Source organism: Embiotoca jacksoni, unplaced genomic scaffold, assembly GCF_022577435.1.
Source record: "Embiotoca jacksoni isolate LCO1_2020_lvr unplaced genomic scaffold, fEmbJac1.0.p SCAF_3, whole genome shotgun sequence".
NCBI lineage: Eukaryota > Metazoa > Chordata > Actinopteri > Embiotocidae > Embiotoca > Embiotoca jacksoni.
The window spans coordinates 22,460,252-22,487,396 of NW_027185381.1; the positions used below are offsets into that span (position 1 = coordinate 22,460,252).

Genomic DNA, 27,145 nt, shown 5'->3' on the forward strand with positions numbered 1-27,145 from the left:
GGGGATCCGAGCCCTGCAGAGCCAGAGAAACATTCCAGCCCCTAAGCCCCCTGTCTGGAGCCATCCATCCAACTGAATACTCTCCCCAGGGATAAGGGGGAGGAGAGTGGTAAGGAGGCCCAGGGTGGAGCAGGAGGAGGAGAAAGAAGGGGTTGGAGATGCAGGGGTCAGCCTACGCCCTCTGACCTGGTCAGTTGACTAGCACTGGGCTGAGAACAGAGGAGCAGTTTTGTGTTCTCTGGGTGTATGGGAGGCCTGCAGTCTTTGAGCATAAGGGAGCGACTGACCATTTGTGGGAGTGTGTGTTGTTAGTGTGTAAAAGGGGAGTGACTGTGCATGCCGATGAAACGCTATTATTTGAGTGGACAAGAGTGGATGTGCCACAGGCATGTCATTTACGTGTGCGACTGTTTTATTTGGTGCAGAAAATGTGATTTTATCGTACGAGCACAGCTGATGTTGATGCCCGTCTGTCCCCAGAGTACACCATAATGGCGGAGTCTCTGGAGCGGTGTTTTAGCCGGGCCATATTAAAACACTTTCCGTCAGAGGATGGCGACACAGACGAGGAGTTCCACATCACCAGAGAAGACAAGGAGCGCAAGGACAAAAAGCGCAACCGTGGCAGTAAGCATCTGGGTCCTGAAAGCTTGATCAGGGCCACTGAGCAAGTCCAACGTAAGCGAGGCTCCCAGGGGGGCAAAGGCAGCACACCATCAGAGGAAGAGGACAGCAAGCTGACACGACTTCCCCCTCACTGGGCTAATGGCCCCCCTCACCCCCACAGGCTGCCTCCAGGCCAGCAACACCTCCATGAGGGAGACATCAGGGGCATGTACCACCCAGGGCAACAGGTAGCCACAGGATTACATGTAGCTCTGATTTATCACTTATCCATCACATCAACGACACTTTACTCCTTGTTTTATGTGGAGGAGAAAAACAGTAATGAATTATCTCTTTTATCTCACCAGCTCCGTCGTCCGTCTGGTCCTCATGGTCCTCATGGTCCTCACGGTCCTCACGGTCCTCACGGTCTTCACGGTCCTCATGGTCCTCATGGTCCACATATGTATGCACAGAGAATGGCCATGGATCCCCGCTTTGCCTACCCAGTTCACATCCCCAGACATGGAGATCCTAACTTAAACCACTTGCCGCACAACTTTAACATGCAGGTATATTAATTTCAACGATGTTTAATTTACAGTTTTACCAAAGAACCTCCCCAGTGTGTGTATGTATGTGTATGTGTATTTGATTGCACTCTGGCCGTCATAATCAAGTGAGCTTTGTGTCTTAATACTGGTAAAACAGATGGACATACTGATCAAAGCCCCGAACCTGACCTTTTTCTGGTTTTTCATAGCATCGCATGGTTGAGGGACATCACATGGGCCCCAGATATCCAATGGGCCCAGATCCGAACCAGCAGCAGCCTCCACAGCAACACCCCTACATGGGTCCGACCCACGGCCCTTCCCTGGGCCCACGTCCCATGGCCCTTCAGGCTGGACCTCCGCCTGAAGCCAGCATGTACCCGTCCCACCACCGTCCAGAGGGCCACACCATGCATCCTATGGGCAACAGATTCTCAGGACCGGACGGATCACCTCAGCACAACTACCCAGGCTTGAGGGCTCCTGGTATGGGTCTACCCACCATGTGGACTGGTATGAATCACCAGGGCCAGGAGAGGCCCAATGGCATGCGCATGCAGGATCCCAACATGGTGAACCAGCGCAACTTTAATTACGGTGGAATCCCCCCTCCAGTGGGGCATAAGCCATGGCCAGAAGCTGCTGGATACCCCCACCATCCTTCCAATGCTCAGTATCAGATGTCTGCAGCGGGCAGCTCCCTGGACACCATGTCCACTCGTCCCCCTGCGCCCCACCCAGATTCCTCTAGCAGGACACGGTTGGCTTCAATGCTGGAAAGCCCGGAGATGCTGGCCCTGCAGCAGCTGTCAGCCTCTTCTGGACCCCCTGCTGGTGCCCCTCATCAGCACATAGGCAACTTTCAGCAGCCTGGGCCCCCATCAGGAATTGGCAGCATCCCAGCTCACCCCTCTCAACAGCCTCCCCCTGCCCCTGAGGTTCAGCTGCTGCGTCCTGCCAGAGACAAAGGGCCAGACAGCCAGCCCTCCCAACAGACAGAAGTGCACCCTAAAGGTAGAACTGACCTTCTCTCTCGCACTATTCTCTTGCATGATGGAACCCAAATGCAGTCTAACCTTTTTCTACACAAGTGTTCTTTCTAGACTGTAACGTCTCAATTTATTACACAGCCCAGCCCCCATCCTCGCCTTTTCTATCTGTCAAATGCTTTGTACAGTTTGATTTTAATTATTTGTCACAGTGAGGGGGGAATTGAATATTCATCAGTTCAGTTCAATTTCTTGCTGATTTCTTTGAGAGTACAAAAGAGATGACGTCATCAGTTATGTTTCACCAGTAAGCTTGCAAATGTGTTTGTATCATCATTGTAAAGGAAGCAAACAAGACATGGGTGCTTTTTTTTTTTTTTTTTTTTTAATTTTGTAAATCTCAGTTGTAATGCTCCAGGACCTCTTTTCCAATATTCCTTCATGCTAACTTCTCTTCCATTCTTCTGTATGTTAACAGGAACAACATCAGAGAATAAACTGGCTCCCAACAACATTTCTGATGAAGCGTCATCTCACAAAAACAATTTTTTAATTAACCAAGAGCACCCGTCCATCCTGAGCCCCACAAGACATTACAGTGGGCCAGCAGAGAGAATGCAGAGCCTCCCGGCCCCCAACCCGGGACGATCACAGGAGAATCCCTCTGAAACAGAACTCGCTCAGGGTTCAACCGAGAGTCACAAGCAGATGGTAGCTAGCCAGGAACAATCTGCAAGCCACTCTCCCTCTCATGGCAATGGTGCCGCTGCTGTTTCATTCCATATCAACACAAGTAACACCGGCTCCACTGATCCTGCTCCAAATAACCCGTCTCGGCACACACCAAACAGTCCACAGCAGAACGCTCGGAGCCCTGCACTCCATCCGCAGAACATGACACCAATGCGCGTTGCTGCATCTCAGAGTTCCGCTCAGCAAATGTCAGAGAACAACACAAGACACAAGCAGAATACACATCAGCAAAGTGAATACCAGCAGTACGTCCCGAAACAAGAGCAACCTCAGCCAAGTAGTACCCCTCCTCAGAGCTCTCCACAGCCAGAGACCCAGGACGCACAGCAACACAACTCCCTGCTGCCCTCTCATCAGGTCCCCCAAAGCAACTCGCCACAATGCCCGACACAAAACAGCCCCATGCGTGGGATGCCACAGAGTGTCACTCAAGGAGCCCAGCCTGGACCCCCTCAACCAGCACCTCTCACCTCTTTACCACCCAGTCATCCAACCCCACTGTTACCCTCCCAGCCCAGCCCTGCAGACCACGGAGATCAAAGGCCCAGCGAGCCTACTAGCAGGCCGGACACAGAAGGCGCTGCCATTTCGCCACAGCACACCATGATGACATCTGGCCCGCCAAATCCTATTTTTAAACACCAGGCTTTTAGCCCCAATCATCAACAAACCCAGCTGGCAGGTAGCAATCTGGGTATGCAGGCTCAAAGACTTCCACCACATGGTCACAATCCTGCCATGCCTACTCACTCCCAAGGCCAGGTGAATGGAGCCATGGGTCCGTATGGTATGGGAAACCCTCAACATCCACACTACAACCAGACAAACATGGGCAGGCCCATTCCTCCTCACCACGCATATCACAACCAGGCCATGACCGCTCTCCACAGTCCTGCTCCCCTCCCCACCTACCACCAGCAGGGCGGGGCTGCCTATTCCTACCACATGCCAGGCCAACAGCACCTTCAGGCTCATGGCAATATGTATCCACCTCCTCAGTACCAGCAGCAGACCTACTACCCCCAGGCCCATCCCCAAGCTCAGGTCCACATCCAAGCCAGTAGTAGAGGCGGTTTCCCTCCAGAGGAGTGGCATCGGACTCACTATCAGCCTCGCCAGCCGATGCCACCCAATGCCTACCTACCCGGAGCCAGTGCCAGACCCAACGGTCAGTCAAAGGAGAGCAGCGTGTCACCGCTGGGTTCCGAAGGCTCCAGTGGAACTAGTTTGGTGTCCCCTGGCCCCGTGCCTGAAGTCGGACCACACCCTGGAGGCACGGAGGTGGGGAAGTGTGAAAGCAGGGAGCAGGCGGGCAGAGGCGGCGGCAGTCCGTCAAAGCAGGCTCATAACGAGAGCTCGGAGCAACCCGACAGCCCGAAAGAAATCCTGGACCTCGACAGCCATAACGCTGCCACACGGCGTCGCAGCGCCCAGCCACCTCAACAGCAACATCCACCTGCCTCTGCTGCACACATGGCGGCGGGCTTCATGTATGACCCTCGAGCCTTGCACCCAGGGATGCAGCAAGGAGGCGTCCCTCCGCCGCACATGATGTCTCAGGGCCGCGCGGTCGGAAACGGAGCGCCCTACCCCGGCCAGCCGTACGCAGATCCAGGACTCTACACTGCCCAAAGACCTCACCCACACCTGATGGAAGCTCTGCAGCGGCCCCAGCAGCTGCCATACTCCCCGGGCCAGACACGCATGGCCATGTACAGACACCCCCGACCAGTAGGGCACTTCCAGGGGATGATGATTCAACAGAGAGGCCTGGCACCAGAATGCTTCTTGCGCCCAGGGTAAAAAGATTCAGTGGTTAAAAGCGCCCCACGTGTGTTTGAAGCTTCTTAAATGTTACGACTTGCTTCTTTTTACAGTTTTACCAGGTTGAATATCAAAATATACAATTACAGGATGTTACCTTGTGTTTCTCCATTACTTTTTGTTGGTCAATTAATTAACGAGATACAACAATTGACAAGTCAGTTTTTTTTTTTTTTTTTTGTAGAGTCAAATGATTACACTGGCCTTCCTCGTTGAATCATACAATGGTCACCCCTCAGTTTCCTATTAGCCACGCAGCGTCAAACCGACCCTCAGTGTTAACAACATTTGTTCCTGCTTGTTTACAGACAACAGATGATGGCTGCTCCAGGCGGCCCTGGCAGTAAACAGGGATTGTGACACACACCATATGATCAGAGTGAGTAAAAGCACCCTTTGGCATATCACATTACGCTGTTAAAACTTTGCCTCACAGCCTTTAGCGGTTTCCTAGTTTATCATCCCTCCTATATATATATATATATATATAAATATATTGAGTTTACGCTTGTATACGTAAACATTTACTCTTTTTTTTCTTCTCCTTTCAGACGCGTCATCGTCAACAAGAATCTGGAAAAAGCAGTGAGACAAACAACATACTGACTGGATTGCTAAAGAGGGGGGCTCTTTGCTCCACATGCATCTCTTACTGACATTCTTACACTATACTAAAGTTTTGCCCACCAGTGGACTTGAAGATCCCACCAGGCAGCTGGTTTTACGAGGAAAACTATAATGTGAACTGTTATTGAGCCCTGGAGAACAATTCTCTTCTCACTCGCCGTGCTCATCGTAGCCAGTTACCAGAAAGCTCTGCTGAACAGCACAGCGGTTCTCATCCTCCGGCAGAAAAAGGGCACGCTTTTTAACCACTAGGTCAACCCGCCCAACACAGGAGACGTTGCCTTCAAGAACGCTGTTGGACGGCCGTCTTCTCCACACGCAGTCGGAAATACGGACGGATTGACGGTCTCCCGTGAACGCAGCCTGCCCGTCCCGTCCACGGACTGCTGGAAGCTACTGACGGGACTGTGACGAAGAGAAGAAGGACCGTTTGTTTTTTACTACTATTTCCTATTCCGACCATATCTTTAAACTCAGGTGTAGAAAGGGCGGTACTATGAGAACCCTGACCCGGTGAACTCACAGGCCCCTTGTACTTGCCTTGGTTTCCTTTGTGAATGTACGAGTGAATGTGGAGACGATAAATGCAGCAGAGTAAGTTGCGTGTGAAAGGACTAGAAACCAACACTGATAATCTGTCTGAAGCATGAAGCCGTCCAGCAGCCCGGTTACTGTCCACCTCCACCACAACTCTGGAGTCGGCACACAGTAATATGCATCGTTAAAAGCTGCCTTCATTTATATGAATGTCTTTGACTAGCAGAGAGGGACTGACAAGGATGGTGCTCTTTGTGTCTGACTGTACCCGATTCTCTGTTATGCACTATGGATTTTGTTAGTCTGGACATCCTGGATTTGAGTGGCCTTGGATAGTCTTATTTTAGTCGACGCCTGTTAACACGTATATGTATAAAAAGAAGTTTATATATTAATTACAAACCCTTCACCGCAGAGACTTACCTCAGACGAGGATAATCTAAAATTCTCCGACAGTGACAAACACACAAAATCCTTTTTTTTTTTCTTTATTTCTTTTTTTTCTTTTTTTTTTTGTGCGACATTTGTTGCATCCCACCTACGAGTTTGTAGCTTTAGTTCTTTGTTCCCTCTCGACCCTGCTGTTTGCGTGGTTGCTTCTTTGAGTGCTTTCTCTTCCCCACGTCAATACTAAGTGTATCCTCAGGGTGTACAGTTTCTATATACGGGTATTGTTGTGAATTTTTTTTGAAGGAAGAGCAGCAAAAGGAAAACGGGACTGCAGCTGTGTCAGATCAGTCCACCTCATGAAAAAGCAGACTTTTTATGGTCCTTTACAATAATTGGACTAACACACTGCCAACCTGTTTATATATGTTTTTATATATATGTTTTTATATATATGTTTATATATATAAACATATATATAGATTTTTTTTTTTTTTCTTCCCATCAAATTTGATTGTTTGTTGGATCTAAATTGATTGATTATACATTCCTATGAATTGGATTTCATACCATTTACCATCACAATTAATTTTGGCTCTCTCCAACATTTTAACAACCAGTGTAATTTATAACAACTGGTGCGACCTGTGGAATTTTCTTGTCTTTCGTCTGTGCAGTTGAGCTACGGCAAAAAAAAGAAAACGAAAATACAAATAAAAATTGAATCTACCTCATCTAGCCAGTCTGTGGCATCTACAAAGTCCCTCCACTTCCTCTCTTGCTCTGCCACACTCCTGTGGGTCAACATTTTATGACCAGTTGATGATTTAAGCGCCACTTTTAGGAGTTTTTTTTTTTTTTTTTTACTCACAGAAGTAATAGTTAAATGGCCTTACAATACTTTCACCATCTAAGGAAAAACTCTCATTGCTGTGCCCGGCTATGGTGCAGTGTTTATTTCACGAGACCCTACTTTTGTTCTGAGACTTTTAATATCATTGAAGTATGACGGACGCTATTATGTCATATTTCTGAAATGGAACTCTGTTGTACAGTTTGCATGCCGTGCTGCCTACCAGGTGTTGAAAGACAAGTGGGCAGTCGTCCAGGTCAGGGTCGGCAAATGGGCCGCATACAGTTTGGCGCCATTACAATGTGCTTAGTTTTGGGTACTTAAGGCATTGTAAAGCTATTTGAGAAAGGAAGCTGGAATAGGAAACAGGTAGAAGCTGTGACACAGTTTTGTGAATGTGTCACACAAAGACTTGTTATTGCTGTTTTGTAAAAAAATAGGGAATTCTTTGAATATTTTGTGAGCCTAATAGGGCCACTAAGGAGGTAGTGTGTTCATTTGCGCTGTCTAATGTATAAAGGACAGTGCTGTCTGTGAGGTTGTGATATTGTCTCGTGGTGTACAGATGTGTGTGTGTATGTGTGCGTTTCTGGTGTGTAGAATCGGCACCAGACGACTGGAAGTGTGCATTCAGCTCTCACTTTTACTCTGCTGTCATCTCTCTGCACTAGTGAAAAAACATTTTAGGCGTGATTAAATGTGAATCATATTTATTTGCTCTTTTAAGAATTTTTGTAAATTTTTGGACTTGTTTTAATATAAATGTGTCTGTTTCTTTTTCTCTTGATGTTGTTTTGGATGTTTTTAAGCAATTGTCTTTTACCTCACTAGCACGGTGGCATTGAAAAGAAAGACCTGTACCTTTTGATTTTTAAGTGACGTTTACAAGTTCTTATCTGACTGACATAGATTATTTTGGAAATGGAATGGAATATTTTCTATACTGTACACTTCTTAGAAATAAATAACTTTTCTCAAACAACCATTTGTTTGGTCCATTGTCATATCTTTAGGAAAAATATACACTTGCTTGACAACTAATCATTATTATAACAGCAGCTCACTGGATTTTTTTTTTTTCTTCTTTTTTTCCCCTCACTGAAACAGTAGTTTTGTTTTGACATGTCTGTGAATGAATGCAAATAAAAACAAAGTCGTGCCGTGCCATAGCAATGAGGTATGCATCTGTCATCCATAAAGAAACTGAGGCCAAAAGTAATGAAATGTAAACAGACAAAACAAGAGGGCCAACGCAAGACAATGCATTCATCTGTTGGAGCGTTTCACACCGTCACTTTCAATTAGTGCTTATCCTCTTGACGAACACTCTCCACAGATCGAATGCTGCTTCATCTGACCCTGCTCGCGTCTGCACGAGTAAGTGCCGTGATGTGACGTCAGGCGAAGAGAAGGCAGCGCGTCTCCTCCTCAGGCTTTCTTCCAAGGGGTTCCTTGTAAGCTAACAAGTAATATATTCTTTTGTTCAGCCGTAATGAGGACGAATTTGGCAGTTAAAAAAAAAAAATGCAGATGAGGGCTGTAATTAAGGTTCTTTTAATTGAGCCTAATTAAGCAGGTTGTTGTACAACTAGATTCTAAAATGGGGGAAAACAAGACACAACATCACAGCAAACTACTTCATGGTAAAAAAAAAAAAAAAAGCACGTCATTATTTCAATTTTTGTTGCGTCCTCTTTGTCTGTAACCGTCTAAAAGCAGTGGAAACGTGGGGAGAGTGGAAAAAAAAGTCCTGCACTCGTCTTCCTCTCTCTGACATGTTTATTTGTTGACAGATGTACTGTACACAGTTGAATTTTTGTCAAGTATTGTGTACCCAGTTTTTTCATTTCTCCTTCCCTCCATTATATGAATGTTTTATTTGGAAAATTAAAAAAAATTAAAAACACTGTATTCTGTTGTACTTGTCTTTGTTTTGAATCTTATGGGTTTTGCTGTATTTTATCTTTCATGTTAAATATTTGTGTTCGTGTTCAACAGAAACATGCTTCATTATTATCGGTTAAACAGAGATTGTGTCACATGGGAAAACAAACAAGCAAACAACGACAACTTGTTTGTAATATATTTTTGCACGCTGCATCCAAACGTTTTCAAAATTGCTCTGTCACCCCTGGATTTTTTTCGTTCCCGTATACTCTTTGGGAATTGAAAAGCAGCCCGAACAAACAGGGAACCCCTCTTCATTGGCAGACTAAAGAGGGATTTTCCCTAGGCCAATTATGAGCAGAAATCATATAATTGTACATTTTAAATGTAAGTTTGTAGATATTTAAGTGTAACAATAACCTTATTTATAAATAAGAAATATACTCTTGCTACTTAAAAAGAACGCCTGATAGGAAAGTCTGAAAACAGACTTAAAATCAATGTGAAAAGTACCATAGGTAGGTTAGGTAGTTACTTTATTAATCCCCGAGGGGACATTTTTTCGCTACAGCAGCATACAGGAAGCAATAAGATAATAGTAGAATAATAGAAAAGCAATAAAATAGCAGTAAATAAGTAAATAAGGTGGTTATATTTCAGTTTGTGGGACCAAAAATAGTTTTGTGTTATTATTGGTTACTTGATAACTGTAACGTGACGGTTACTTGATTCAATTCAATTGCTTGAATTGCATTTTTTTTTGGGGGGGGGGATTATATACCAGTATTTTATACATGATGAATGGAAAACTGTAAAGCACTGTGTCCCCCAGCAAATCCAAAACAACGAACTCATGTGAAATCTGTTCCCTACTTCTTGTCTCGCCGGCTAACGGTTACGCCGCCACCCCTCCACCAATCAAATGATTCGCTGCGTTAGATTTGAGCCAATCATCGCGAAGGAGGCGGGACTTAACTTCGCCCCTCGAAGGGACTAATCGCCTGCGAGGCCGAACGCAGGGTCTCAAACCCCGGGTTGACGCCTGATGCTGCTGGACCCCCCAATGTAAGTAAAGTGTACTCGCCAGCTTGTCTATTTTCGTCGCAGTCGCCGCAATAAAAGAATTATTTAGTAAAAAATAATACACGCGTTTCTAGCGGACACCGCCGGAGCGAGAGTTTTTTTTTGTGGTTGTCAAACTGGAGCGTTTACAAAAGTAAACCTCGCCAGCTGTCGAGGCAGTTGCTAAGCTAATCACCAACCTGCCGTTATAACGTCCATAATCTCACGAAATCAGCTGACGCCGAGTCCGTTTTCTGGTGTTTTATTTATTTATTTATTTATTTATTATTTTTTTAAAAATAATTAACACGAGAATCTGCTGTTTGTTATCAGTTATATTTTCCTTCTAGTTTTGTGCACGAAATACAGCCCACGTTTGAATATGTTTCTATGTTATTATTATTATTATTATTATTATTATTAAGTAGAAACAGCTGCTTGGGAACAAACACCTGCTTCTCTCTTTATCTTTCCCGCTGATGGTGGAGGTTGATATATATATATATTTTTTTTTTTCTTTTTTAACCGCAGTTCCTGCAGAGCAACTGTTTTCAGTTCTTCAAACAAGCAGCTGACTTTACAGTGAGATTAACCCGTTAATGCTTTTTTTTTTTTTTTTTTTTCTCACGATCAAACAAGACTGTAATATAAAAACATCCGCACCTCCTCCCGACGATGGCAGCCCGGCTACAGCGCCCCCACGCGGCTGCGGCGTGCCTCCTGCTGTGCTGCTTGACCGGCGGCCTGTCCGTCCCGGACCCCAGGCTGAGAGAGGCCCTCATCCGGCTGGAGTCCTCCATGCAGACGGGCGGGCGGGTGGCGCTGACCGACGCCGAGCGCCGTCTGGACACTCGGCTGCTGAAAATGAAGGAGAAGGAGATCCTGAGAGCGGACTTCCCTCCCGCCATGCACTTCTTCAAGGCCAGACACCTCATCAGGGCCAGTCCCATCTTCAGTCTGCTGCAGAAGATGCCCAAAGGTACACGGGCCCCCCGCTGACTTGATCGACGACGTGCAGTTCTGACAGTACCGGGCCGCAAATAGCGATCGTTTTCATTTTCGATCCATCTGTCGATTATTTTCTGGAATTAATCGATTCGCTGTTTAGTCTTTTTTTTTTTTTTAAATGTCAGAAAATGGTCGAACATGTCGACCGGTGTTTCCCGAAGCTTAAAGTGCAGTTTTAAATGTCTTGTTTTTCGGTGAATTTCAAGAAAAAAAAAATGAATTCAGGGAATATTTCCAAATGTTTTAACTAATACAGAACCGGAGTTGAACAAAGTATCCCCCAGCTTTTATTTGCGTATAACTCCACGGTTCCCCGTTTCAGGTGGAGCTCTCCATGTCCATGACTTCTCCATGGTGGACGTGGAGTGGCTGGTGAAGGACGCGACGTACCGCCCTCACTGCTACGTGTGCTTCACTGACAGCCAGTCCATCAGATTCATCTTTTCGTGCCGGTGGCCCAAACCGCTGCCGCGCTGCTCTCAATGGAGCCTGCTGGAAAACCTCAGGGCCAAGATGGGCAACGCCACCGATCTGGACGACAGGTGACGCGCTCTTTGGTCCAGTGCCAAGATTTTTTTTTTTTTTTTTTTTATTAAAATAATGGCGCAGGAAAGAAAACGAGCCGCACAAATACCGCGATATATTCCATGTAATCACATCAATTCGTAATTATTGAGTTTAGTCTACATGTCCGCAGTACAGGTTCATTTATTGTATTCTGAAATGTACCACCGGCATTTGTGCCAAAGGCTTCGACTCTGAATTATCATTATCGCCACACAAAATAAAGAAATAGTTAATGCTACCGGAGCGTGTTTTTCTCCCCTCTGAAGTGTGAAGTAACTTGCTCTCGTCAACTCCTCGGTATCATTACAGATCTGTATTATATTGCCAGAGCACTGAATAGCTTTAAATTAAGTGTATCGTTACACTCTGCTGCCACTCTCGGTTAATTGGAACCCGCAGGAAAGACAGGAAGTCTCTTCAGGGGGAAACGGTCCCCTAAATAAATGACTCCAAACGGACTTTATTGTTGTATTAATCTCCATCTAGAACATCTTTGTTTGCCAGAATGGCAGTTTAATTTCAAGCCAGGTTTACAGCAGCACAGTTTGTATACACAATAAAATCACACGTGTTTCTTTTTTAAACAGGATATTGGGGCAGCATTTAAATTTTTTTTTTTTTTTTTTTTTTTTTAAAGAGTGTCACCTGACATATTTTAAGAAATAAATTGATACCGTGCGCTGTTGACCGCAGGCTGTGTGAAATGCTGACAGGACGGTCGTGACATTTGGTAAATGGACTCCTTGTGTTCTGATCACAAACAGCATCACGGCCAACCTGACGCTCTTCACTGATCGGGATCCGGAGGCAGCGTACCCCAGTCAGGATGCGGTGTGGGACCGGTTTGAAGAGGCCTTCCGGGCAGCGTGGGGTCTGGTCACTTACGCTCCCGTGTTCAGAGACTATTACTACCAAGGCCTCCGCCAGTTCTACACGGACAACGTCGTGTATCTGGAGCTGCGGGCTCTGCTCCCGGAGGTATCGCATCCTTTACAGGTCTACGTTGTCCCTCCCGTGTCGGACGTGTCACTTCGTACGTTCATTTATTTACGCGTCGCCTTCAGATATACGAGCTGGACGGCAGCACTCACGACACGGCCTGGACTCTGAAGACCTACCGGGACGTCACCAGGCAGTTCACAGAAAACCACCCGGACTTCTTTGGAGCGAGAATCATCTACACCGTCAACAGGTGAAATAGATTTCGCTATTTATTCTGAATTCCGCACTTGCTTGTTGGCTCACTGGCGGACAGGGAGGAGATGGAGATATGATTATTGATCGCACAATGTACTGTGTGTTTCAGGGGAGTGAATACATCCGTGATGAGCAGAGTTGTGGAGGAGGCCATGGAGCTGCAGAGAGACTTCCCAGATATCATGGCTGGTTTTGACCTGGTGAGAAGCAACAGCAGTCATTCTACGAAGAGTGCTAGGTGGCACCAATGGAACAGTTTTTTATTACTAATTTCACTTGCAGTACAGAGATAGTAAAAAAAAAAAAAACTTTTTCGGATTGCTGGCTGATATAATATCACGGCTTCTATATTTGTTGAGAAAAGTGTCTTTCTTGCATGTGCAGGTGGGTCGTGAGGATCGAGGCCGACCCCTGTGGGATTTCAGAGACGCCTTGTCGCTGCCTGCACAGAGAGGGATCACACTTCCTTTCTTTTTCCATGCTGGAGAGACAGGTGAGCTCATCAGTGCAACAATAGGTGGTTTTTTTGTGGTTTTTTTCAGTATACATTTTAAGTATGAAATAGTATGATTTTGTTTTTAATCTAAGTCGCCACATAACTAATAATAACTGTTTTTTAATTGTCAAAAGTGCCAAAAAAAATATCTTGGAGAAGCATTACATCTCAGAGAATTGACAGCATGTTTTATCGTATTCTGCAGTCTCGATCTTTTAAAACTAAACACATTTGAATGTTTACCAAAGGTAGAAAAAATCCACAAGGAGCAAATTTAAGAACCATCACACTCGCTGTTTTAAAAGCATCTCAAGGCGATTTAAAAAAAACAAAACAACAACAAAAAAAAAGGTTTTGTTTGTCTCTCCTGCACGTAGATCTCGAGGGCACAGAGGTGGATCAGAACTTGTTGGATTCTCTCCTCTTTAACACATCGCGCATCGGCCATGGATTTGCCCTCCTTCGCCACCCGGTGGCCAAAGACCTCTCCAGGAAGAGACGGGTGGCCGTGGAAGTGTGCCCCATCTCCAACCAGGTACACCGTCACCTCGTTAAGCCGTCTGCACTTCGGAAATATGCACGTCTGCCTTCCGGCTACCGGTGTGCATTTCATGACTTCAAATCCTGTGAAACACCAGCTGATCTCGTATCTCGCAAAACACCCGTGTTCTCCCGCGCGTCCTCATTCAGGTGTTGAAGTTGGTAAAAGACATGCGGAACCATCCGGCAGCTGCACTGATGTCAGAAGGTCACCCGGTGGTCATCAGCTCCGACGACCCGGCCATGTTCGGTGCCTCCGGCCTGTCTGAGGACTTCTATGAAGCTTTTGTGGGTCTCGGAGGCGTCAGATCCCGTTTAGGCTCCCTGAAACAGCTGGCCATAAACTCCATCAGGTGAGGATCAGCTGATGGAGAACAGTCGAGTTGTGTCCGACCGCGTGCTTTTGGCTAATGTTTTTCTTTCAGCACGCTGCCCTGACACTTCCCCGTCTGTCTTTCAGGTATAGTTCTTTGACTCCAAAGCAACAGGAGAAAGCGTTGGCTCTGTGGCAGAGAAAATGGGACAAGTTTGTAGCTGAAAATGCCTTTTTGTAGGGCAATTTTCAAATACGGTCATCCCACTCGCGCTTTGTTTTGAGGAAGGAAAGTCTCGCAAGTGGAAGTGCGAAAAAAAAAAGCGGTGCTGCACAGCTGCCGAGCAGGTTTGCGGGAAGCACAAATATAGGACGTCGGTGTTAGTGTCGGGGTCACGCGTGTACCACACTGTCAACGTCTTGAAATAGTTGCGTCCCATGACATGACGACCACTATGCGAACTTCAATTCTAAAAAGCATCAAAGGCTTATTATGTCCCGTTTAATGAGGAATATTGTAAGTGTTTGCACTTTATGACTCAGGTTGGTCTTTGTTCGGGGGGGGGAGGGCAGTAATAGTTCCACACAGCTTTGTTAAATGGTCCTGGTGCTAAATGCTGTTTTACATCTCTTTGTGGTGTGTTTGTGCTTCGTAAGAGTGGAAGAGCTTCCTTTTTTTTTTTTTTTTTAAAGATGAGTGTTGCATCGCGTGAGCTTTGAAAAACTATTCTTCAAGAATAGAGTTTTATAGGATTTTTACACGATTGTAACTTTAAAATGTTCAACTGTAATAATAAAGAAAACTTCTCTGCAAGCTATGAAAAATTAAAAAAAACAAAAAAAAACAATTAAAAATCACATCACGTCTGCCTTTGTCCGTATCATACAGACATATTGAAATGTCGTGAACTGTGAAAACGGATTCTGACCAAATAAAAACAACTGGATTTACTGCGTGGTTCAGTTTATTCAGCGTTGTTGTTCACGTAGCGCGAATGCGAGTTGTCATCGGTGCATCCGTCATCTGCTGCAGGTGTTGAATTGGGAGAAGAAGCTCTCATCAAAACATCCTCTTTGGTCTGGTTTCCTTTGAAAAGACACGAGTTTAAAAACAAGAGTGAGATGATACACGGTGGGTAGAATTGAGTAAAAACTTTTTTTTTTTTTTTTTTTTTTTACGTTACTGACTGTTTGTGTGTTTCGGCCAGCTGGACGTTGCTGCTGTCCAGTTGTCTCCTCGTCTGCTTGTTCAGTCTGGCCTGCTGCCTCTCTCTCAGCACAGCGGCACGAACCATGTCCAAGCGGACACGATTGCAGAGCTCCTCTTCCTGCTTCTTCTCGAATTCAATCCTCTGCACGTGCACAGATAACGGACATCAGCGGACGAACGGCGTTACGCGGGCTGCTGTTTAAATGTGATTCGTTTCACCTCTTTCTCTTCTATTTGGTGTTTCCGGAACTGAATAATCTGCTGCAGGCTCTCGGGAGGGGCTCTCCTGTTCTTGCTGGGACACAGGCCGGGGAGTCCCACCGTGTCCGGGTCAGCATCTTCACCCGTCGGCTGTCCTCGCGGGTGGTTGACCTCGTCGTCACGTTCCCGCTTCTCTTCAATCTTTGCCCACGCGGACGTCAGAAAAAAACAACAACAACACAAGGGCGACAGAAAGTGTCGATGCACCTCACGGCTGAGCTCAGGCACGAATAAATCGAAATTTCTTTTACTTTTTCTGAGTTTTAAGTTCAATCAATTTAACGCCGCCAGACATAAAAGCGTGCGTTAAGACGGGTCGCCACGGTGGACCTCCTCAGTGTATTCTTGTTGATGTCATTCAATGTACGTGCAGTTTAATAATGGGTGTCCCGGGGCTTGTCTCCGAGCTTAAAACCAACTTTGTTGTTTTAGGGATTCTTTATCGGAAGCTATAAATTCATGCTGTCAAAATCCGATCGACCACCGTCACGTGACGGTCCGAGTATCGCTAGAACGACCTACCTTGGCCAGATTGTAGTCCTTAGTGGCGATGTCAGCTGCCTTTCTCCGCTCCACCTGAAGCCTCTGAAGTTGCTCCATTTTGTCGTCCATTTCTGCTCTGCATCGGTCGTAGTGCTGCTCTAAAAGTCAAAGACTGAGCATGTGTCTACATCCAGGACATGATCAAAACCTCACACCCCACCCCGCTCCCTCCGCATCTACCAATCGGCTTGTCGCTCCCTCGCTGCGAGCTAAACACTATAAAATCACGGCTGTTTGCCGTCCCGGCCCCCAAACGGTGAAACGAGCTCCCCACCGACATCAGGACGGCGGAAACTAAAAACACACCTCCTCCGACTTTACCTCGACTAGGAAGCACTTTAAGTAGCGCTTAAAACGGCGCTTACTGATGGCACTTTGCAGTTTGGCTTTCTTGGAAGAAAATTGTACTTTCTTGTTGTTCTGAATTTGAACCCTCGCGGTCGAAACGCACTCATTGCAAGTCGCTTCGGACAAAAGCGTCCCGCTGAATGAAACGCGATGTAACGCGATGTGGCGTACGACAGAACCAACCTTCCAGCTTTTCTTGATGCCTTTCTGCTGCCCGGTCGGCCTGCTGCTGGACGAGCCACTCTCTGAGCTGCTCCCTCTGCCTCCGCAGTCTGCTTTCGCTCGCCGCGTCCTCGCCCGCCAGGCGGCCGGAGAGCATCATCTGCGCGTCGGCTTTTCCGCAGCCGCCCGGATCGTTCGGACCGTACTTCGGGCGAGGCTGCTGGTGTCGGTGCCTGTAGGCGTCGATGGCCTTTTCCAGCGCACGCTTCTCCTTCGCTTGTCTGCTTTGAAGAACGCCAGCCACTTTGCTGTTGTGGAGCGTGTCGGCATCTGCGTGGCACACGTCCATCACGATGCACTTCATTGACGATGATGCGGTACATGCGGCACAGTGGCGATAATGCAAAAATAGAAACCTCATCCTTTTGTGATTAGACTCAGAGATGGGATGTTATTCAAGTTCCCTCTGTTGTTTTCTAACTTTAAGGCGATAACATCAGGAAGTGACGTTTAGGAGCGTTTTTTACTCCTCTCAGCTGCTTTTATTGTGTGACTTTTACTTGTATTATGTTGTTTTTGACCTTTTTAACCTGTAAATCGTCTTTGAGTATCTTGAAAAGCACTACATAAAAAAAATAAAATAATAATATTTATATTATGATTGTACCCTCATGGTTGAAATGCACGTTCCGTCGGCTAAATGAAATTGAACGTCACGTCATATTTGATTACTTATTGACTCACCATACGCGTTTTGTTCCTTTTTTGCTGCATCTTCTTGTTGCTTCTTCTCGTTCACCTGCGCGTCGAGGGCTTCCTTGTCGACCTGAAAACACACCGAGGTCAATTAAACGTACCTCAAGGCGTTGGCGTCATAATATATCATAATATAATACAATAATATAAAAAATATCACCATCTGCTGTGGACGCAGACGGAGCCGCGAACACTTACCCCGATCGTCCTCAGTTTGTCGTTAAAGATCCTCCCTCGTCTTTCAGTCTCTGTGTTGCGACGCTTCTCCACGCTCGCTTTAGCGACGCGGTCCGAGGGCAAATCGACGTTGTACATTTTCGACTCACAAATTTGCGTCTTAAAATTTCACCTCCGGTCAAACACGCCGGTGGAAAAGACGGGGCGAGTTTTAATCGCAAACACGCTGGTTGCTAGGGAACCGCAGCGTTCGCGTGCCTTCGTCAGATGTCGGCTTTTTCCGGGGGGTGTTGGACCAGACCATTCTCGGACTGGCTCATTTTTTATTTTTATTTATTTATTTATTTTTTTTTTAGACCTGCCTCGGTGCTATGTTCAATTTTTTTTGGAGCATGCAGACAGTTTTGTGAGATGCCACTTCGACACCAACTAAAAAGCTGTCCGTCACAAAGCCATTCAGGCTTTTTTTTTATTTTTATTTTTTAATGGAATTAAGAGTAACACATTCTGTCCATTCTCCTGCAAATCAATAATTATTACCACCAATTTTATGCTGGTTGGGACCTTTTGTAGAAGTTTTTTTTTTTTTTTTTTTTTAAAGATTTCAAACATCAATCACTTTTATAAATCCTTTTTATTTCCAAATCACACACACACACGCACACAAAATGTAGTTTTTGAAACTCTTTTGAAAATAGACAATAAATCCATAAATAGAGCTCTGTATCAGAACACAAACACCTCCGCTGAGTAGTACTGAAAATAAAAAAACAACTTTTAAGTGTCCAACCATATGACTTCTTGTCCCAGAAATCACATGGCCATTTTTTTCATTGATCAGTGGTTCAAAGCTGTGAGAAATACCAAGAAGCTTTGTACCCAGAAAATAATTAAATACAAAGAATACACATAAATCTTAGTCCACCTGTCTTTTTAAATAAGGTGGCCCTTTAAAAAGTTCTCATGATCACAAAGGTAAGCCGAAAAAAACAATTTTAAACATTAGTGTTGAAAAGTTTAAACGTATGTCAGCAATCAACAATGATTCAACAAAACCAAACAACAGTAGATTTAAACATTTTGGAAACAATTTCATCCACGGAGGAGTCTTTGTACTCCAGATCTGCATGACTCTTAATCCAACAAACACTTTACTCCTCACTGATGTTTCCTCTTTTAATGCTTTCATCATTTTTTTCAAACTACTAATTTGATACTTTCATTGGTCTTTACTTCATTTACTTTTCTATTAGCGTAAATATTTTTTTTTAACTTAAATTCTCCCAACGGCGCCAAACTTTGCTGTGCGTAAAATTTACATCAATGCAGCATTTATAATCGCTGGTTAATTGTTACAGAAGTTAAACTTTCAATTAAAATTTGTCACCTCTTACAACTGCACCTAAAAGTACTGGCATTAAATGTCAGTAAACGTATCTATGTGTAATAGAATTTTTATGCCCACCCAAGCCAAGGCTAAAATTCAGTTTAGCCTAAACTTCATGTAAACAGTAAAACAAGCCAAAGCTTAAACCCAAACTTTGGCCCCGTCCCAGCTTTTAAAAATATAGATTTTGCATTAGATTTTGTGTGTGCTGGGACACACAAAGGTTTCAGTAATTGAAGAGATGAAAAAAGAGGTAAAAGGATTCACTGTGCTTTTTCTGATGGTAACACCCAGCAGGCTTTGTTTTGAAACAAGATTATCTAAAGTAACTGGTCTGATAACAAACTCCTTAATTAAAAAAAACAAAAACGACTAAACAGTTAATAAAAAAAAAAATTGGCAAATTTATAACTAGTAGGGGAAAAATTATTTGCGACCTTAACGTCAAACTTATTAGAATTACAAAATCAGCTACTCAATTTTCTATTTAATTCAAATTATTATGGCAGTTACATGGTTTCTTTTACATTTACTCGCTCGGTGTTATAATCCATTGACCTATGATCAGAGATCTTATTGATCACACATTTTAAAAGGCTTTGATTATGTTTTGGATTTCCCATCTTTGGCCAGAGCATTCTTGTATTAGAAGGTTGCCTTGTTTAATTTCCAGGCATCTCTTTGTCTGTCTGTTCCTCAGCTGTTTGCCCTGAAAAAAGAGAATCAAATATTGTCAATAAGGTTCCAATATTTAAGATTAAGGGTGGATTAATAAAATGAATAAATTCTGAAACCGCTCCTGCTGCTCGCAAACGATGTGCAGCACTGTGACGTGCACAATTAGGTTATTTGCTACTTCTTTCTGTTCCCCATTCATTTCTCGTAAACTTTGATGTGCGCTTTTTACTCAAGTTTACAGGTTAGTTGAAAAAAAAACAAACGCAGACCTGCCGGCACCGCTGCTCACAAACGCATGTACAGCTGAGGTGCTTTTTTTTTTTTTTTTTTTAAGGGATGAAATTTACAGTACTTAGGAAGGTTACAGCATCTCTTTGCTGCATGTGATGATGCCGCTGCGCACCGTTCGCGTGTAACAGGAGCAGTCTCAGAACGTATTGGTCCACCTTCATATATGAGTCATCCAACCCCCGCCCCCCCAAAACCCTTTTTTGTTGTTCATATTCGTGTCGTCCCACCTTTCATGATTACATCTGTTTTAATACTAGTTTATCTTCTAGTACCTGAGTGAAGTTCCAGTAAATCCCCATTCCTTTCTGCAAAGCATCTTTGCAGTCGTGCAGGCCAGGTGTTGTTTCATTTTTGCCAACATCAGTTACACACCGGTTGTCGTTGTACTTGTGGGACTTGATGCCGCCAACGTAGAGCTTGCCAGTTCCACGATAATACGCAAGCTAAAAAAAAGGGACAGAGACAAGTCAGAATGCAGATTGACCACTTAAATAAGCCATAATCTATTGACAACCACATAGCTGCTTCACTTACTTGAGGTGCATAATAGAAGCAATTGTAGGCAATGGGTGTGTGACCGGGTATTGGACCTTGGTCTATGCACAAGTTGGCATCAAGATTCTTCAGCTGTCAGTAGGGGAACAAACATTATGAGAGACGCATGTCTTGAAAATAATTGACGTGTCCTGCAATACTCCCTCGACCACACATACTGAATGATAGACAGATAGATAGAAGTAAACTCACTCCTCCATAGCCAAGAATGTCATCCCAGGGATCCAACTTAGGATACACATTTTCCAGGTACCATTTGAAAGGTTTACAGTTCAACTTCTCTCTCAGTTTCTTCCTCTCAGAGATATCTCCAATGTCAATTCCATGATTCTGCAGAAGTAAAGATTATGGCTCAATTTGTTCGTCACTGAGGATGAGTTTTCCCCTCGGTTTAAATGTTAACACCAAGTACACCCAAAGCTAAATATCTACGGATAAAGTTTTGACATAATAATGAACTCTTAAATGTTCACCCTGCATCATGTGTGTAAATGCACGTAGCATCCTTTTGAAGAGGGCATCTTTTGCTGTTTGCACATGTCTGGACTCCATTTTGAGTTACCTCAAATGGCAAATTCCAAGCCAAGTTGACGTTGTGCTTGTATTCATCCATCCAGATTTCAGCGACTCTCAGGGCATTTCTCTTCATGGCAGGACTCAGGTCCGGCATGTAGGGCTTGTGGCTCCTCTCAATGTGTGCGATCTTGGAGCATGGAACTACTTCGATACTGCCGCCACACGTCCACACCTACATGAGCAAAAAAAAAAAAGCACAACTTTATCGTTGTACGACTCAATAAAACGAGTCTTGGATCAGTCGCCACAGATTGACTGTTCAAGGGAAAGGCCTTCGTAAGTGGATTTGTTACATTTGGGCCTCAGCTAACACATTTACCAGACAGACATGAGAGTGGAATCTTCTAATCCAGAAATATCTAAATTTCCCAAGTACCACTTCCCACTGCAGATACCAACAGATTTTTGTCACTATTTTCAAATTAAATTCCACTGAATTAACCATGCGATCATGTCAGAAAAGTTACATTTCAACAACATAAGGTTCCTCAGCATTAAAAGGTTTGACTGACATGTCAGATCCAGCATTTTCACTTTCCTCACAATTGTGTTTTGGACCTTGTAGACATTTCAAAATTCTAAAACTTCCATTTGCGAAAATCAACATCTGAGTCTGACTCGGACTGAATTGAGCAGACATTGGCATTATGTTGTTTGAAATGTTTCGAACAGGCTGGCTTGTGAGTAGAGCTGCTGATTACCTTAACTCAAGCGGGGTTTTCACTCATTTCTCTCAAGTTATTTAACACAAAATGTGACGGACCTACTTTACATTGTTACTAGTTATGCACCTCTGCTATGGATGTTACCACGTTGCTAAGAGATGTGTCATGTTTTGGTTGTTTACATTTGTTTCAGGTGACTTGTTGATTAGGGTACCTAAAATAAGATGCCACCCAATCCAGCTCGGTCAATTTGCTTAACGCATGGGTTTAAAGGCTTATTAGACGGCAAACACTGCACAGTTGTTAATGATACTTTACAACTCTAAAGATGTATGACAGCAACAGTCCCTTTACCCCTCTGTCTCAACAACTGAGGTAAACAGCTCTGTTCTTTGTACAAAGTGATGCTGTAATTCTGACCAAATCTAGATCTCTACTTCCTCTTGCTCCAACTTGCCCTGGTGCCGAGTCATCAGTTGTAGGATTTGGTGTTATAATTTCGAGGTTTACTCACACGGATTCCCAGCTCAACGTTTTCTCCACCGTACACTTCCATCCCTTCATCCAGGACTCCAATTTCTCCCAGAAACTTCCTATCAGCAACCAGGATCCCCATGACAGATGGACTCCTGAAGCGAGAGAAGAGAATTGGCTTTTAACTAACTGAATAGAGTACATCAGTATTATCATAAAAGTAAAGCTGTTAGATCAAAAATACAGTCAATAATAACATAAGGTTATATTTGTAAGAATTGGAATAAGCCTGACTGATTTCACTTGAACTTACTTCCCAGGCAACGAGTTGTCGTTAGTTTTGTAATACTCGGGCCAAAACCCCTCATACATGCACCACAAAGCCCAGTTGAAGGCGTGTGCTGCTGGAGAGTAAGGGATAACCTTGAGATCATCAAAGTTGACTTTGTCAAACACAGGGGAAACCACCACTGTTCGGTCAGCTTTGATCTGGGTCAGCAAGGGTTCAACCCTGTTTGAGGGAAAAGAGGAGACTAAGTTCACGTGTCATTTCCTTATAATAAAGCTTTGTTGCAAGTAATGCTTTATGTTATGAATCGGTGCTGGTCAATCATTTATTATCTCAGTGGTTGCAAAGGCAAGCCTGTTTTTAATGTCCTGGGCATTTACTTTCATTTTTACACAAGTTAGCATCGGTCCAGTATTTGAAAGATGACGGAAGCATCAGACTAAAAACATTTTCAGTACTGATGCAGAGATGTAAAACATGCAAAATACACAAGAGTTTCTTTGTTCATGTACATTTGCAAAATGAGCTAGCCACATCATTTGTATTTTATATTTTCTTTAGAAAGGAGTGCCAGTCTAAGGGGCAGCCTCATTACCACCATTGTCTGACCACAAAGGACCCCTACACAAGCTTTTTATTAGCTCAGAGAACCTGCTAACTGGCTGGCAGGTCAGACTGGTTGAACTGGGACTTACTGAGGAGTTGCAAATGTGTGTATGGGCATAAGTGTAGTAATGGTGTTCCTGAAAGAAAGATCCTGACTTCCACAAAACTATCCTGGTTTAACAGCCATGTTTGAGGCACGCTAAAAATGGCTGGTATTTTGTACTTGCTAGAGTTGTGGATGATTCCCGATGTAAAGTTTAATAACTGTGGAGATGTAGCGTCGGTAGTAAGCTATACACTTTTAAACACTTCTCAATATGAGATTAGTTGTTTTCTCTATTTTTCCTTTTCTTATATAGGATTGTTAGTGACAGACCGGAAATATGGGGGCTTGGGGCAGAGGAATGACATGCAGTAAAGGTTCGTCCACCCTGCCTGGCTGTCGGGTTGCTCTAATATCAGAAAAAGCCTAAACTTGTTCGGGAAGACATGTTCGCATCGCTGCAACAATATAATGTTCAAATCTTACACTTAGAGGAACTATAATTTGAACCAATAGGAGTGTATTTTTTGCCACATTCCTACCACATCTCATGGACTTCAATGTGTGCGTCCAGGATGGCCACCACGTCAGCGGTAGCAGCCTTCCACCCAGACACTCTGGCGTAAGCGAGTCCTCGCTGCTTACTGTGCTTCACTCTTACGAAGCGGAGACTTGGGTTCTGTTGCTCAAGTGACTTCACGTACACGTCAAGGTCCCCCTTCAGGTCCTCTGAAGTGGAAAGAGAATATTATATTTTGACGTTAGGGGAGAACAGGCTTGACAGATATAGACAAACTACAGTATGCAAGTTCAATGGCCCTGAAGTTGATGCACGTATTGCATTACACTGAAAGCTGTTTCTGTTTTATTCACCCAATTATTAAAGTGGGTGGGAAAAATAACTATTGAAACCCATCATTTAGTATATTAACCCTGATAAAATATCCCCAAATTTAGAAACTGTTTATAAAACGTTGGGCCAAAATGAACAATCTAGAGCTCTGTGGATAGGAGACACTGGGGAGGATTTTATAAAGCAATGGTTCGTTATCCTCATCACTACGCCAGAGTGACATTTGAAATATTCCTGCAAAAAAAATTCACAAAACTAATTTAGAGAGTAAATAATGTAATATAACAATATATCAGTAAACACTGATATTATTGAACCTGTTCTCAACTGCAAATGCACAAACTCTAATGCAACCGAAATGACGCACAAATAAATGCAACATCAATTTTATTCGTGATATCACCAGATGGCCTCTTAAGTGAATAAACTGTGCTTGGCAACCTACAAAACATAGTTGTGATTTTATTTAATTTTTTTTAGAACGGATGAGGCCTGATCCTGATCCCAGTACAGGCACCTGCAGGAGGGAAGTGGTTTAGAGTCAAACTTTAAAAAAAAAAAAATCTAAACCAAAATAAGTTATTATTAATAGAGCGTCCGATTGTAAACCGAATGGTCAAAATCTGACCACAGACTATTTACAGTTCTTATAGCATGATTAGAGCTGCACTAAGCATCTAACGCAGATTATATTTACACAGCATGAAACGTATAATTAACAGCAATAGTTTTCTTCAAAATGTCATTCTATTGTGGCTGCAATGACTTATTTACAGTTCTAGTTACTTTATTAATCCTACAAGGGGAAATTAGTTCACCACAGCAGCATTATAGGTACAGGGAAGCAATAAAACAACAGAGTAAAAATATTAAATATAAAAATGCACAGTATATACACTAGAAATTTGAACAAATGCCGGATGTGTGAACGTGAGAGTCAACCACACAACAAAAAGGCATGTTTTATCAGCCCCTCCTGCCTCTCAGTAATCAGCTTTACAACCAACAACCAACAAACCATTAGAGCTGTTGTCATCCACCATTATAATCTCCTTCAGCAGGGTTTTAGGGGTGCGGTCGATGATGCTCCGCAGGGCTCTTTTAATGATGGACAGGGCTTCGTTCAGATAGATCAGCACCACCCCGACACTTGGCAGGTCCTTTGGATAACTCTTTTTCAAACACCTATTCAGAAAAAGAAAGACGTGCCATTAAGACCACTGACTTTTACATAAGAAAGTCAAAATGATTTATTAATTGCAATTGCTTCATCTCCAGACAAACAACAGCGAGAATAAATATATCAGCAATCAATCTGTGTGTGGATTAGCAGGGATCAAGTTTAATGTTTTTTTTGTGTATTTGCATAATGTGGACTAACAGGTTCATACTCGTGAACAGTGGTACCTTTGTTCTCTTGTATCTGGAAGAGCTCGGTCTAGAGGAAGGCGATCGCTGAGAAAAACGTTGTAGCCATACTTCTCAAACTGATCCTGTGCCTTTCTTTGGTCGTCCTCAGACAGATCCTCTCCCCATTCATTGAACAGCGCAGATTCGGGGAACAGTTTGCTGGACTTTTTCTCTTCCTCTGGAGGCTTGATCTTTGCGGCTTGGACTGCTGCCAGTTGGTCTCCTGCAGCGTTTCTCTGTTTGTCCTCGTTAAGCATTTTCTGCATGGTGTCCTGCTTTTGCTCAAAAGCTCTGAATACTTTTTCTATACAAATGTAAGAGATGGAGAATGACAAGGACAGAGAAACATGAGCCACAGACATGATCACTTTTTGTACAAAATATAATATAATACTATAAGAAAAATAAATTAACAAAAATAAACATGCAATTAAAACAGGTTACTATACTGGCAGTTTTCCAGTTTTCTAAATAAAATAAAACACTTTCCTTGATATTTATGTCCTGCAAACTGTTACTGATACAGAGAGGGGTACCAGACAAAGATGTAAAAAGGATTAAAACATCCAAACACGCATAAAACACTTAATTATACAAAATAGTAAAAATAAATGTCGAGAAATTGAGACATTACACAAACTTAAAGAAAAATTCACATATAAGCCATTTATCTAATGTTATAAAATCACATCCGGGAGCCATTAAGACAAAACCTTTAGATTTTTCTACACTAATGACATTTCATCCTTCCACTTTACCTCTCCAACGCTGTCCCTGTAAATTCAATTAGATTTTGACCTACTTTACTACCATTTCCCCAAAAATCCGATGAAAAAAAAAAAAAAAGTCTGACTGAGGAGAAATATTAATCACCGACTACTCACGGAGATGGCCGATTCTTGCCTCCAGGCCAGAAATATTCCTCACGTACTGTGAGACCGGGTTTTGGTCAGACCCCACTCTCAGATCATAATCACGCTTCAGAAACATCCCCATGAAGACGAGCCCGATTCCCCCCAGAAGGAAGGCTGGCCACTTCGTCCGCACTGCTCTCATCCTGATGACACACCTGACTGACTGACTGACTGACTGACTAACTGTTCCCTGGAGACGGGAAAAAAAACTCGAGCTTCCAAAACAGACTGGTCCGACAAGAAAACTTCCACATTGCAAGCAGCACGGTGGCACTTTCATTCGTGTTTATTGCCATCATGTTTTTAAATTGAGCTGAACCGAGGCGACTCCGTTCTTCCGCTGCCCATATTTGGCGGTCTGTAGGCTGACGTCATGTCGTCACCTGTACAGTACTATTTAACGACTTGGACCCCTTTTTCATCTAAAACTCACATAGCGACCAATCTAGAGAATTTTGAGGGTAAAGCTTTGCTAATTTACATGAAAAGGGAGTCGCCAGTATGAAGGGACACACCTCCCATACCTCAGTCTGCATCTACTGTCAGTGAGGCTGTACAAAAGTAAAACAATGGTCGGTGGCTTCTAGCTTTCTCCCTAAGTCAACATTTTACACGTACATTTTGTTGATTGTATGAAGGGTTTTAAAAATGCACCACTGTCCTGATGTACATTTCCTCTTTGCAAACACGCGCGTTTCATTTCGGTGTGTCTCTAATTCTCAAAACTAGCACAGTTGTTTTACAAAA

The 27,145-nt window shown here is 43.8% G+C and overlaps 4 protein-coding genes across 6 annotated transcripts in view; 2 read left to right on the plus strand and 2 right to left on the minus strand.

Annotated features, from left to right (window-relative positions):
• The window catches only part of cecr2 (CECR2 histone acetyl-lysine reader), a 36,025-nt gene extending 26,992 nt beyond the window's left edge, over positions 1–9,033 (plus strand). Inside the window, exons 14-19 of the mRNA XM_069163091.1 lie at positions 481–854; positions 975–1,178; positions 1,370–2,174; positions 2,628–4,701; positions 5,035–5,105; positions 5,278–9,033. Coding sequence (XP_069019192.1) covers positions 481–854; positions 975–1,178; positions 1,370–2,174; positions 2,628–4,701; positions 5,035–5,086 — 3,509 coding nt within the window. The 3' untranslated portion in view covers positions 5,087–5,105; positions 5,278–9,033. The remainder of the gene's footprint in view (positions 1–480; positions 855–974; positions 1,179–1,369; positions 2,175–2,627; positions 4,702–5,034; positions 5,106–5,277) is intronic.
• A 967-nt stretch (positions 9,034–10,000) lies between these two features.
• The window catches only part of ada2a (adenosine deaminase 2a), a 28,306-nt gene continuing 11,161 nt past the window's right edge, over positions 10,001–27,145 (plus strand). Inside the window, exons 1-10 of one of the 2 annotated variants that reach the window (XM_069163593.1) lie at positions 10,001–10,082; positions 10,719–11,058; positions 11,410–11,629; positions 12,419–12,632; positions 12,719–12,846; positions 12,961–13,051; positions 13,236–13,344; positions 13,725–13,882; positions 14,038–14,240; positions 14,348–14,463. In XM_069163593.1, the coding sequence (XP_069019694.1) occupies positions 10,755–11,058; positions 11,410–11,629; positions 12,419–12,632; positions 12,719–12,846; positions 12,961–13,051; positions 13,236–13,344; positions 13,725–13,882; positions 14,038–14,240; positions 14,348–14,441 (1,521 nt within the window). In that variant the 5' untranslated portion in view covers positions 10,001–10,082; positions 10,719–10,754 and the 3' untranslated portion in view covers positions 14,442–14,463. Of the gene's footprint in view, positions 10,083–10,718; positions 11,059–11,409; positions 11,630–12,418; positions 12,633–12,718; positions 12,847–12,960; positions 13,052–13,235; positions 13,345–13,724; positions 13,883–14,037; positions 14,241–14,347; positions 14,464–27,145 lie in introns of those variants that run through there. The other variant, XM_069163594.1, reaches the window with a different exon arrangement.
• Positions 15,202–17,858, minus strand: ribc2 (RIB43A domain with coiled-coils 2). 2 transcript variants are annotated; one of them, XM_069163596.1, is made up of 7 exons: positions 17,679–17,858; positions 17,469–17,550; positions 16,746–17,054; positions 16,194–16,312; positions 15,630–15,812; positions 15,389–15,552; positions 15,202–15,287 (listed from the first exon to the last, which is right to left on the minus strand). In XM_069163596.1, the coding sequence occupies exons 1-7, from the start codon at positions 17,793–17,795 to the stop codon at positions 15,221–15,223; spliced, it is 1,041 nt and encodes a 346-aa protein (XP_069019697.1). In that variant the 5' UTR covers positions 17,796–17,858; the 3' UTR covers positions 15,202–15,220. The 2 variants fall into 2 exon arrangements, with proteins under 2 accessions (XP_069019697.1, XP_069019698.1); XM_069163597.1 differs by having other exon boundaries at positions 16,746–17,082; positions 17,679–17,766.
• LOC138206141 (probable polypeptide N-acetylgalactosaminyltransferase 8) lies at positions 18,303–26,566 on the minus strand. Its single transcript, XM_069162657.1, has 11 exons — positions 26,369–26,566; positions 25,482–25,788; positions 25,093–25,259; positions 23,764–23,950; positions 22,597–22,794; positions 22,324–22,438; positions 21,131–21,316; positions 20,761–20,898; positions 20,548–20,640; positions 20,286–20,456; positions 18,303–19,753 (listed from the first exon to the last, which is right to left on the minus strand). The coding sequence occupies exons 1-11, from the start codon at positions 26,538–26,540 to the stop codon at positions 19,634–19,636; spliced, it is 1,854 nt and encodes a 617-aa protein (XP_069018758.1). The 5' UTR covers positions 26,541–26,566; the 3' UTR covers positions 18,303–19,633.